The 14178-nt window shown below is 39.9% G+C and overlaps 1 protein-coding gene across 1 annotated transcript; it reads right to left on the bottom strand.

Annotated features, from left to right (window-relative positions):
* Window positions 1–480: 480 nt before the first annotated feature.
* On the bottom strand, window positions 481–2136 carry LOC131632724 (uncharacterized). The gene is made up of 2 exons (XM_058903454.1): window positions 1025–2136; window positions 481–955 (listed from the first exon to the last, which is right to left on the bottom strand). The coding sequence occupies exons 1-2, from the start codon at window positions 2134–2136 to the stop codon at window positions 481–483; spliced, it is 1587 nt and encodes a 528-aa protein (XP_058759437.1).
* Window positions 2137–14178: the final 12042 nt, after the last annotated feature.

Genomic DNA, 14178 nt, shown 5'->3' with positions numbered 1-14178 from the left:
TTGGAGCTTTGTCTTTTGTTCTGATTTTATGTGTGAAAAATAACATGGGCAAATTTTGGGGTATGACACCTACGGAGGGCAGCTTGATTCTGTTCAAATTGGTCCATGATTCTCTTCTCGTTGTTTCTGGTGCGGTAAGGATGTAAGAAAGTCAGCTTCGTCGTCGGAAAAGAAATCTGTTGTTGGAAGGGACCCCAATTAGAATCCGATAAAAAACCTGTAAATGCAATATGATATGAGTGCATGGGTGCATGTGTGCATGTTTTATTATTTTCAAGACTTTTTAGCTTTGTCTCAAACCAACAACACGAGATAACGGAGAAGATAGAAGCATAACCAAGATAAGCAAACATAATCCATTAATTCCACAACCAAGTTTTGAAGTACAAAATATTCCGCTCTCATGAGCCAACAATACAGACATAGAAATAAGAACCCCATCCAACAAAACTGGTGGTGATTCTACAACAAAAGTCAAGACTAAGCAGGATCTCCCATGTCCAAATGACGAAGAGGGTTATCTCCAATGTTCTTGTAACTCCAGGTCTTCATCTCTTCAAACAGCTTTTTAGTCTCAGCACGAGTTGGCCTCTTAATGATCTCTTGAATCAATAGGTCCTTTCTGAAATGCATAGTTTCCATGTAGCGGTTCTTCAACTCCCAACATCTGGCTTCCTCTTGAGCTTGGGTGTTACCTTGACCTTTTTCTTCTACTTGACCCTTCAGCTTTCGGATTTCTTCATAGCACTTTTCTAAGGTCCCTTGGCGTTCCAACAAGAGTTTGTCTGCTTTCTTTCGACGAGCCCTTTCTGAATTGGCTTCTTTAGTCTGAATCTGGAGTCTTTCAGTCAAATCTGCCAACTGGGCCTCATAATGTTCCTTCAGCTTCTTCTCTTGAGATTCAGTAGTTTTAGGGTCTATAGTCACTCTTGGCCTTTTCTGAGAAGTACTTCCTCTAGCATACAATTCTTCAAGCTCTATTTCTCTTATTTTCAACTTGTGAAGAGCAGAAAGCTTCTCTTGCCTAGCAGTATTCATCTCAATTTGCATTGTTTCCATTTGTTCAGTCAATTTCCGATTCTGCTCAACAGTTCGATTATAACGAGGCATGGAGACAATGTTGGGTTGTTCACCAGCAGGAAGATATAAGGGATCCTTAGGAGGGAAAGGCATCCCTTGGGTGTTAGCCACAGTCTTGACCCACTCAGTATAGTCTTTATAAGTTGCACAGTCTCTCTGACCAAAATGCTTCTTATCTCTCCAGCAAATACTTTTCCAGGCTTGCACAGCTTCTGCCATCTGTCCAATGTTGGTGGCCACATGATAGAAAATGTTCTCAGCTATCTCTGTTTGCTCAGGTGGACTAATAAAAGCATATCCAAATGTTCTTCTAGCTAGGACGGGGTTATAGTTGATTCCGCCCCTAAGACCCATGAGAGGTACGTTTTTGAATTTTCCGCAACTCATAATAACTTCCCTGTTATCTAAAGCGCTATTGTACCAGACAATATCTTTAGCCCTCAGCCCCATAATCCTCTCAGCCCACTTAGATGTATGCCTATTATCAACGAAAGCGCCACGCTCAGGCAGATGTGACCTGAACCATCGGTATAACAACGGAGCACAGAATCTAACCAGACCTCCCTTCTGACTATTCTTGTGATGGATGGAGTGATAAACGTCTCCCAAAAGTGTAGGAACCGGATTCTGCAGAATGAATACGTGAATGGCATTCATATCTACAAAGTCGGGCACGTTCGAGAACATCATGATACCATAGATACTTAGAGCCAGGATAGCCCTAAATGTGTCCCATTCTTTTGCCTCAGCAACATCGCAACCCCTTTTAACCAGAAACTCCATACGAAAACCAAAGTATCCTCCTTTCTTGGTGAGATTTGCTTCCACGACTGACTTGCTCAAATAAAGAGCCTTAGAAATTTCAATGGACGTAGGGGCTTCCATGTAGCTATAGTACGGGACCTCTTCTTTTTTGACCGGAATACCGAGGAAAAGAGAATACTCCTCCAAAGTGGGAACCAAGAGATAGTCAGGGAACGTGAAGCAACGCAGAGAAGGATTGTAGAACTGAAGCAAGGTATGAACTCCCTCTTGCTCGTACTTGGTGAACGGCATCTTGAGAAGGCTCAGAATGTACCCATATTTGTCTCAGAAATTGGTCGACTCATCTGGCGTGATCTTCTTCGCTAAACACCCAAGAGAATCTAGATTCGGATTCGGGAATGTATAGGAGATGTTGCGACTACCAGTCTTCAATGGTGGAGCCATGTGTTGGTCGGAGACAAAGCCAAAAGTTCCTGAAAATAAATGAACATGCATGTTAAATGATATGGAGGAATGCATTTCATTGGGAGAATCCTAAAGCCTTTTCATTATTTCTTTTTTTTTTCTTCTTTTTTTTTCTTTGCAAAAAGAGTATATACATCTTTTTTGGAAATAGACTTTAGGATTCTCCACGAATGAAGTGAGGTGGATGCAATAGCATGATGTGTCATGTGTGTGATGTGGTGAGGGACTGAATGTCCCTCGCAGCTCTGGATATCTGGGTAACACTGAATGTAACAGGTTCAAAATTCCGGCTTCAGATTGCGAAATGGAAATTCGGGTGTGATGAAGGCTAGTATCCTGTCCCTCCCCAACTCACAGGTATGAATTCTAGACACGGACAGGTGGTCCCTAATGGTCACCAGGGTCTACAGTTCCCATGGGGTACAAAGTGTTTGAGGCAACAAGCGTGTCAGACACAGTGTTCCATGAAAGAACCTCGCCCAGTTGTGGTACCCCATGTCAAGCTCGATCGTAGCAAGAGCCACGGGAGTCAACATGAGCATCCACGCTAATCCTATGTGTCACTGGCCTGGGTAGTGGGCCTTTTACCTCACAAAAACCCCCCACCTGCAAAACAAAGCAGAAAAATATGTGGTCCCCACGGGGACCCATAATATAGTCCGGATGCATGCGGAAAGTAAACATGATGCAAACAGGAAATAGACATGATATGCAAACATATATACAAAAATGTAAACACATAAGCAAATAAATAAACACTCAATAAAAGAAACAAACAAAGGCTAGGATCGACTCGCTAAGAATGGACCCGCAATAGGTCTAGCAACATCCCCAGCAGAGTCGCCAGCTGTCGCACGCTCGCGAAAAATGAACAGAGTCGCCACCAATATATTTATCCCATAAGGGAAAGGAATATCAGAAAACCTAGGAAAGGAAGGAACAGGGTCTTGCGACCAGAGAATCAAGGTACGGGAGTCGGTTACGCGAGGGGAAGGTGCTAGCACCCCTCACGCCCATCGTACTCGATGGTATCCACCTATGTTTGTTTCTAACTAAAGGGTGTATCTATGTCTACCTATATGTGAATGCATGCAAAAGAAATACGGGGAAAAGAAGGAATATTTACAAGTGTGCTCGTTCAAGCCCCGCGACTTGATGCCTACGTATCCTTTTCAGGAATCAGAGCGCCGTAGTTCGGCTCCCTAGTTTTGTTTGTTTTTGTGTTTTTTAGTTGGGCGGAGTTAACGCTCGCGCTCTTGCATAAGGGGACAGCCTAGGATGCAATAGAGCGGAGATAACAATGCCCTTAAGAAAGGAGAGAAGAGAGAGAGTTTGAGTGTTTCGAGGAAATCCCTTAAGCAAGGGAAACTCGAGTTACTCTTTGGTTGATGTTTTTTAGAAGTTGGGAACTTACGCCTGAATGGGACCCTTAAGCAAGGGAGATCCAAGCACTCAAACATTCCCTTAAGCAAGGGACGTTCAAGCTTCCATTCCCTTTTTAAGAATTTTCACTTTGATTATTAGTGTTTTAAGTATTTTCTTTGTATTTTTTATGGGGATTTTTATCCAAGTATTTATTAATGTTTTATGGTTGTAAAAGAAAAAGAAATGAAAAAGGGAACTAGTCCTAATTTCTACACTCTATGTTGTATGAATATTCTAAAAGGAAAAAAAAGAGAAAAAACAATTAAATGGATTAAAAACAATATTAAAGACCAAGGGTATTTTAGACATTTCCCAATGGAAAATATTCACAAACTATGTCATTTTTATTTATGCAAGAATCTAATTTTTGAATTAAACTAAGGAAAACTATTATTTTTGGTTTATGGTTTTTTATGTAAAAAGAATCTATTAAAAGTTCAAAAAAAACTAATTAAAAGTCAATTAAAAGGGATTAAAAAAAATTCTAACAATCTAATTAGTGGAAAAAATATTTTTGGAGTTTTTTATTTAATGAAAAAAACAATCAATCAATCAATCAATCAAAAAGAAGAAAAAAGAAACTATTTTTATTATTGTTTTTATTAGAGAAAGGGGGGTGCGGTAGTATTTTAAAATGAACTAAAACAATGCAAAGCATAAAATCGGGTCAGAACTGGGGGTGTGGAATCTGGTAAGGGCGTTAGGCCCACATGCGCTTGCGGCCCAGCAGCTTCTATTATTATTCCAAGTGTTTCAATTATTCAATCCAGATTTTATTACTATGCCCAGCATGTAGCGCTTATTCAGTTCATTTAATATGTGCAGCATTATATATTCTTACTCACATAGGAAAAGGAAAAGACGTAGCACATTAGCAGTTACATCACAATCAATTGGTCACTTATTATTAAGTTACTAAAAGACAAAAAAGGAGCCCAGCCACTCACGAGCGGACACGCATCCCTCCCCCCATAATATCATAAAACGTTGCTGCATGCCCAGACTTTGGAAGAGGACGAATCGGAAGCTGCCACATCGGCGTCTCGCATGGAACTGCATGGAAGGGACGCTGGCGCCGCCGGCAGCGCCACCACCTTCTCCGGCGGCTTCACCACGCCGGAGAAATTTTTTTGCCCACAATTTAAAAACAGAACCTCTCTCCCACTCGATTTTTCGTGCTGATTCCAAAAATGCAATCGGTTTTTAGTAATACTCGCTCTATCATGCAAACCGAGGGGATTATTAAACTTTAACTAATGGAAACTCCATTAAAACAATCACTAACGACACCAAATTAATTCCTACACCATGCATAGTTCAAGTACATATTTCAAACACTCAGAGAATCAATATTATGCACCAACCAGAGATGATAGTTCAAGGTTTCTAATATCGGACATAATATGCATAAGCTTGCTACATGATATGCAAAGAGGTTTGTGAGCCTTACCTGTGGGAGGATCTTGGACTGAGCTGTAGAGAGAGTCTCAAAGTTCCTTCACTATGCGGATGAGATGAAACCAATGATGCTTCTTGAATCCAAAAATTATGGTGATGAAGAGTGGAGCTTGGAGGTGAGTATGAAGGTAGATTGTAGATGGGGAAGAAGTGGTTATGGGGGAGAGAGAGGAGTGAGGGAAGAGGAGAGAGGAGAAAGAGAGAGAAAGAGAGTAGAGAGAGAAAGAGTATAGTAGTGTAGTGAAGAGTGGAAGTGAATAATGATTGTTGCATGAACTTCTATTTATATTGCCAACCATTGGTTTGTGATTCACAATCCTTGAATGTGGGACTTGGCTTGTGTAGCTTGCAATACAACTTTTCCATTTTTCCAATGTGGGACTTGCAACACAACTTTTTTCCATTTTTCCAATGTGGGACTTTAGCTTGTGTTGTAGTGTTGCAATGGTTGTGTAGCTTTGTGAATAATTTTGCAACATGCATGGCTTCCTGCAAACTTCAATGGAATAACGCTTGCATGGTAATTAATGGCATATAGAGATAATATGTTGAACAATTCATGCATAATGCTGCAGCAAATGCACTTTCTTTGACATGCCCAAAGTAGCCACTTTATGCCTTCATATCTCATGCCATGGGGAACCAAATGATGCAATATTACTGTCATAGCAAAGAGGGCATGGGATAGAACAAGATTGGTGTTGAAAATATCTCGAGATAAGGCTTAGAAGTATGAGAAAAATAGCCTTGAACTCATGCGATTACCACTGCACACGCCCAGCAAGATGTTGTCCTATGCATATGGCCAGATTGTGACTCTGCGAGGGTGGTACTTTGAGCCTCTCTATCTCGATCAATACATGTCCAAAATCAGTGATACTGGTCTCAACGGATAGAAGACATGGCAAGGAATAGTTTAGAACCAAGCTTGTTTAAGATAGTGACTTGTGGAGGAAGAAAGAGGCCTTGACATTTGGCCCACCATGTGTTTGCTGAAACGCGTTGCGTGCCCATAATTCTGTGCCTTGGCTGCCTGCAGAATTTGGTCAGGGTTGGGGCACCACTTTGAAGGCTTGTATCTCACTCAATATTTGTTCAGTTGCACCCATTCTTGTTTCAATGGATAGAGGAGATGGCAAGGAAGAGAATGATACCAAGTTTGCATTCATATCACTCTTGTAGAGCTCTAAAAATGGCTGGAGATTTGGCATGCCATGTGTTTGTGAAAATGCCAGGTCATGACCTGACTTGTGACCTGGAATATGACTTGGTTCAAATGAGTTTCCAGCAACTTCACACCACTTTAAATCTTCATACAAGCTTCAAATGAAAAAGTGTCCAACTACAAAGTTATTCTACTCCATGAGAGGAACAACTTTGATGTTGGAAATTTTTCCAGAAAATGCCTTTTGCCACGTGTAAGTCAGGGCTGAAGTGGACTGCTCATCAAGATTTAAAGCATCAAAATTTTTTCTAAGTGTTGGAAACTTGTATTTTGTCTTTTTGCAACTTTTTGTCGAACTCCCGATTTTATCCGTTCTTCGACTTTTCTTGATTAATTTTCCATCAAAAGTCAATATTTGAATAATTTTCCCGATTTTGACCCAAAAGTCAACTGTTCCGATTTTTCCGACTATTGATGAAATTCCCGATTAAATCTCTTCCAGTCAAATCCAGTCAAACAAACACATCCACATAGTCAGTATGAGAAGCTTTTCACACATAGAAACCATTCCTGATTAACTGTTGACTAGAAAGTCAACTGGTTGACTTTGGTCAAAGAAACCCTGTTTTAAGGAACCAGATGATTTGCAAGCTTGTGCCCTTCAATCAATACCTTGCATTGAGATTGAGAAAACCCTAATCCAGGAGGGCTTCCTTGAACACAGAACCACATGATTATACCTCATTCTCCTTATTCTTTGATCAAAACTCTTTGCGACAGGGCTTTTTCTTGCTAGCCTTTGAATAGCATCAATGATATGAATGCATGAGTGTGAGTTATGACCTAAGTGATGTATGTACATGAATGCAAAGCCTAAGCCAGTTAGAAGTTAGAGGGTAGGACAAATTTGGGGTATGACACACACAACAACAACAACTCACACCGACACGTGCGACTCAAGTGTGACTCTATGCGATATGCATGTGGATCCCTCCGTTATCCTTTCCAGCAAGCCGATCGTCCATCTCTTAGACTAGATAACCACCTCAAAGCCCCATACTAGTTAAGCTTTCAAACCCCATACTCGTTAAGTTTAGGACAAGCAAATAATCTCCACGAGACTACCAGACATTGCCTCTTTCAAAGAATCTTGCTAGTGTAAGTGTGCAACAAACAAGACTTATGCAAATAAGATGATTCTTAATCTCTTAAACTACGTAATCACATCTCTTCCAACATTGCACAATATTACACAACATAATTTCAATCCAAACCAATACACCAAATAGCACACAACAATTCAATCACATGTATTCAAGCATATCATACATGTATTGCATCATTATTCATCAATTCACATCATAATACATACATTTTTCAAGCGTTTGTACATGTATAAATTCAATACAAAACCTATCCAAACATCATTGAATAAATTATTAAAAAACTTGGAAACTCTTCTAAAATCACAAGTATACCGACCCCCAAGCCAAGAATCAAAATCACAAAATTTTCATGCGGCCCGGATAAGACTGTCGGCGCATCAGGCCTCCTCCGCGGCGCGATGTCAAGTAAGAGAGTTTCGTGCGGCCCGGACAAGACTTCTCGGGGCACAACTGTGCGAATTATGCAGAAAATAACCCATTTTTGACAACATACGGATTTCATTCCAATCCAACCAAAATTTCATTCCAAACAGAATTTTGATACATATATCAGGTTCCTAACATGTTACTACTCATGGGTTCACATTATAATATTAATAAACATGTTTTTGATCCACAAAATCTCACAAATCTACAAAACCCTAACATATGAAATTGAGAGAATGAAGATTATACACATAGCATATCATTATCCACAACATTACCCGATCATACTACCCATAATAATTTGGATTCAAACCCTTACCTTGAATCTCTAGTCCTCCCTCTTCAAGAATCTCCTCCCCTCTTTCTCTTCTCTTTTTTCTTGCCTCTTTTTCTTTTCTATCTCTTCTAAATATAGGTTTTTCCTCATAATACTCTCACTAACTCTATTTTGTCATATGGGGATTAACTCACTAAATTCTATATTCTATTTAATTAGGCTCATTAACTATTTACTAGTCTTAACATATCGATTCAATTATTCAAATATCGCACATATTCAAATAATCATAAAACCCACCAATTAATTAATTAGCCCGCAAACAATAATTAATAAAATAAAACACCTAATAAATACGGAAAATAAAATTGAGTCGTTACAATTCTCCCCCACTTAAAAGATTTTCGTCCTCGAAAATTTACCTCAAGTAAACAAATCGAGATAAGAATTCTTCATCTTGCTCTAAAGCTCCCACGTCACATTTCCTCCAGCCGGTCCACTCCAAACGACCTTCACCAAAACGATCTCTTTACCTCAGAGTTGTTTCACTTCTCTACCCTTTATCATCATAGGAAACGTCTCCATGGTCAAATCATCTCTAACCTTTACATCATCTAATTGGATAACATGGGAAGGATCCACAATGTATTTCCTCGACTGAGACACGTGAAACACATCATGAAGATTAGCAAGTGAAGGAGGTAACGCAACTTGATATGCCACCTCACCCACTCTCTCGATAATCCAATACGGACCAATAAAACGCAGCGTCAACTTACGCGATTTCAAAGCCCTACCAACACCGGTTACCGGAGTAACTCTAAAAAACACATGGTCATCCTTCACGAACTCAAGTGCAAGTGCCTTTCTCCTTTTATCACGGTAACTCTTCTGGCGACTCTGAGAAGTCTTCATCTTCTCTCTAATTAACCTAATCTTATCTGTAGTCTCTTGAACGATCTCGGGTCCAACCACAACACTCTCTCCAGATTCATGCCAACATAAAGGAGTTCTACACCTTCGACCATACAAAGCTTCAAATGGAGCCATGCCAATACTAGAATGGAAATTGTTATTATATGTGGACTCAATCAACGACAAATAACTATCCCAAGCTCCTCCTTGTTCCAAAACACAAGCCCTCAAAAGATCCTCAAGCGACTGAATTGTCCTTCCAGTCTGTCCATCAGTTTGCGGATGATAAGCCGAACTCAAACGCAAATTAGTACCCAAAGCACTTTGCAAACCTTCCCAAAATCTAGAAGTAAATCTTGGATCTCTATCTGAAACAATACTAGATGGAATACCATACAAACTCACAATCTTCTCGATATACAACTTTGCAAGTCTCTCCATCGGATAATCTATCCTCATCGGAATGAAGTGAGCCGATTTCGTCAATCTATCCATGATGACCCAAATCGCCTCACAATTACTCGATGTTCTCGGCCAACCTAAAACAAAATCCATAAAAATGTTATCCCACTTCCACAGGGAATGGATAACGGTTGTATCAAACCAGACGGTTTCTGATGTTCAATCTTTAACTTCGGATAAATCAAACAAGAATACACAAATTCTGCTATTTCCTTCTTCATACGTTGCCACCAAAATAACTTTCTCAAGTCTTGATACAACTTAGTAGCACCAGGGTGAATACTCAAACCACTTTGATGCCCTTCATCCAAAATCCTCTTTTTCAAATCTGAAACATCTAGAATACAAACTCGATCACGACACCGCATGACACCATTCTCATCAATCCGGAAATCACCACCTTTTCCTTGATTAATCAATGTCATCTTGTCAACCAATTTCAAATCCCATTTTTGACCTTCGCGAATCTCATCGAGAATACCACAAGTAAGCTTCAACATACCAAGCTTAACACACAAAGACGTCGCTTCACAAACCAAACTAAAATCTTGAAATTGTTCCAACAATTCCAATTCTCGCACCATTAACATCGACATATACAATGATTTCCCACTCAATGCATCGGCTACAACATTAGCTTTTCCAGGATGATAATTCAAACCAAAATCATAGTCCTTCAAGAATTTTAACCATCTTCTTTCCCTCATATTTAATTCTTTTTAATCAAATAGATACTTCAAACTCTTGTGGTCACTATACACGTTAAATCCCGATCCAAACAAATAATGCCTCCATAGTTTCAACACAAACACAACAGCAGCTAACTCTAAATCATGCATTGGATAATTCCACTCATGCACTTTAAGTTGCCTTGAAGCATAAGCTACCACTTGTCCTTTTTGCATCAACACACCTCCCAAACCCATCAAAGAAGCATCGCAATACACAACAAACGGTTCCAACGGATCCGGCAGAATCAAAATAGGAGTAGATGTCATTCTTCTCTTAAGATCCTTAAAATTAGCTTCACATTGTGAAGTCCAAATAAAAGCTTGACACTTCCTGGTCAACTGCGTCAATGGTAATGACAACTTAGAAAATCCCTCAATGAACTTTCTATAATAACCAGCCAAACCAAGAAAACTTCTAATCTCAGAAACAGATTCTGGAGCTTCCCATTGAGATACAACCTTAATATTTGACGGATCAACAAAAATACCTCCACTTAGAATGACATGACCAAGGAAACTTACTCCCTTCAACCATAACTCACACTTAGAAAGCTTAGAAAACAACTTCTTCTCCTTCAACACCGATAACACAATTCTCAAATGCTCAGCATGATCGTATTCACTCTTGGAATAAATCAAAATACCATCGATAAACACAACCACAAATTTATCAAGATAATCATGAAAGATCCTATTCATATACTCCATGAATACACCTGGTGCATTAGTCACACCGAACGGCATCACTGAATACTCATACTGTCTATAGCTCGTTCTAAAAGCAGTTTTCTGAATATTGTCCGCCTTCACACGAATCTGATGGTATCCAGACCTCAAATCAATCTTACTGAATACACGAGCACCCACCAGCCGATCCATCAAATCATCAATCCTCAGAAGTGGATACTTTAATTGTTACTTTGTTCAGTTGTCTATAATCAACACAAAGTCTCATAGAATCTTCCTTCTTCTTAACCAACAAAACAGGTGCACCCCACGGCGACACACTCGGACGAATAAACTTCTTCTCAAGAAAATCCTCAAGTTGACTCTTCAACTCTTTCAACTCAAAAGCAGACATTCGATACGGAGCCATCGACATAGGACTAGTTCCAGGAACTAAATCGATCAAAAACTCAACTTCATGTTCCGGCGGTAAATCACTTACATCTTCCGGAAATACCTTCGCAAAATCACAAACTATTGGTAATTCTTCAATTTTCCTCTTCTCATGAACACCCAAATTTGCCAACAACATAAACAACTCAGCACCATCTTTCATAGATTCATCCACTTGCTTAGCAGATAAAAACACATCCTCCTTAACACCAATTTCAGGAAAAATAATTGTCATATCGAAACAGTTAATATACACACGATTGAATTCCAATCAATTTATACCCAAAATCACATCAAGTTGTTCTAATGGAAGACAAACTAAATCAATCCCAAAATCCCTACCGAAGATACTCAACTGACAATTCAAACACACAAAAGAAGTAGACACGGAACTCATAGCAGGTGTATCAATAACCATAATTCTACGCATATCCATTAAAACAAGATCCAATCTAATGGCACACTCTAAAGAAATGAAAGAATATGTTGCACCGGTTTCTATAATAGCAATCAAAGGTGTACCATTAATAAAGCACGTACCTCGGATTAGCCAATCATTAGCAGTAGTCTTGGCACCAAACAATGCAAACACCTTCCCTTTCGCTTGCTCCTTCTTTGGTTTGTCACACTTGGTACTAATGTGCCCTTTCTCACCACAATTGTAGCAAGTCACACTCGAACCAACTCCATACTTGTTTGCCTTGTAACTAGCCTTGCAACACTTGAAACATGTCACTTCAACCTTGGAACAATCAACAACACGATGTCCATCCATACCACATTTGAAACACTTAATTAGAGTAGAAGTTCCTCCCCCACTCGACTTCTTGCCATAACCAGATTGCTTCTTCTTGTCATCATACGGATTCCCACGGAATTGCCCTTTGCCTTTCGTATCATTCAAAGACTTGTAGTAGGAACTACTCTCCTTACTATCCTCATCATAAATTCGAATCTTGTTAACTAACTCCGCAAAATGAGTAATCTGTTCGTAACCAATGGCCTTCTTGATATCAGGTCGCAAACCGTTCACAAATTTTAAACACTTAGACCACTCAGCATTCATAGTATTGTAATGGGGACGATACTTAATCAACTCTTGGAATCTCGAAGCATACTCCGCTATGGTACCATTATCTTTCGTCAAATCTCTGAGCAGTGTTACCCCACCAATCTTCGGCTTCCTTCTCGAGCATGTGTGTACCAAACTGCACCTTCTTCGCATCAATACAATTCATAACTCGAAAGATCTTCTCAATTGCCTTCAACCAAGCTTGCGCCTTATCAGGTTCGTGCTCTCCCTCAAAGATAGGCGGATTGTTCCTCTAGAATTTCCCCAAAGCACGAAACTCATCAGCATCCCCATTCCGATTACCAGTGATCCACTGTCGTGCACGGATAAAAAGCAAGTATTTTTGAAAACTGTAGTTAACAGTAACTGTAACACCCTGGATTTCCGCTTACCCCGCGGGGCTTCCGGCCTACCAAGCATGTCACCAGCTTAATCAATAATCCCCCCTAGGTCCGCTTATCGGCTGCCCAGGAAATATTGTTTTTGCCTTCCGCAGGAATCGAACCATGTACCTAGGGGTTAAGTACATATTCATAGCAATTCCTGCTACCAATTGAGCTAGCTCAAGTGGTAGCAGGAATTGCTATGAATATGTACTTAACCCCTAGGTACATGGTTCGATTCCTGCGGAAGGCAAAAACAATATTTCCTGGGCAGCCGATAAGCGGACCTAGGGGGGATTATTGATTAAGCTGGTGACATGCTTGGTAGGCCGGAAGCCCCGCGGGGTAAGCGGAAATCCAGGGTGTTTTATTAAAAAGGCGCCTTTTAATGTAACACCCTGGATTTCCGCTTACCCCGCAGGGCTTCCGGCCTACCAAGCATGTCACCAGCTTAATCAATAATCCCCCCTAGGTCCGCTTATCGGCTGCCCAGGAAATATTGTTTTTGCCTCCCGCAGGAATCGAACCATGTACCTAGGGGTTAAATACATATTCATAGCAATTCCTGCTACCAATTGAGCTACTAGCTCAAGTGGTAGCAGGAATTGCTATGAATATGTATTTAACCCCTAGGTACATGGTTCGATTCCTGCGGGAGGCAAAAACAATATTTCCTGGGCAGCCGATAAGCGGACCTAGGGGGATTATTGATTAAGCTGGTGACATGCTTGGTAGGCCGGAAGCCCTGCGGGGTAAGCGGAAATCCAGGGTGTTACAGTAACGACAACTCGAGTATCGTATCGCAAGGATTCTTGTTTTGATATTAACTAATAGAAATATAATTGGGGGTTTATGGTTTTAGAACGATTTATGAACAATAGAGCAAATAAGTGATTAAACTAACTTAAAACGGCTAATCCTACTGATTCGGGTTCCGACTTATCATCAGCTATAATAACACCAATCCCTAAATGTCTTCGATCCTATTCGATTATGAAATCAATCAGACAAGCACTTATCAAAATCATACGAGTTATGTTCCTGATTACCGAATTAAGCAAACAGTTAAGAATATGACGAGTTTACAAATTAAGCAAATGAGAACACGCAATTAAATTTAGAAATATGCATACAATCAAATTTAATCAATTCTATCCTATGAGAAACAATCGAATTAAGCAAACAATTGTAATCAAATTAAGCAAATGACTTCATAGAAAAGAATTGAACAGAAATCGAATTTAAATAAGTATTGGAATAACCTCAAAG

Source organism: Vicia villosa, unplaced genomic scaffold (assembly GCF_029867415.1).
Source record: "Vicia villosa cultivar HV-30 ecotype Madison, WI unplaced genomic scaffold, Vvil1.0 ctg.000992F_1_1, whole genome shotgun sequence".
Taxonomy (NCBI): Eukaryota; Viridiplantae; Streptophyta; class Magnoliopsida; order Fabales; family Fabaceae; genus Vicia; species Vicia villosa.
Note: the sequence above shows the minus strand (reverse complement) of the source record. Positions and strands in the feature narration are given on the sequence as shown.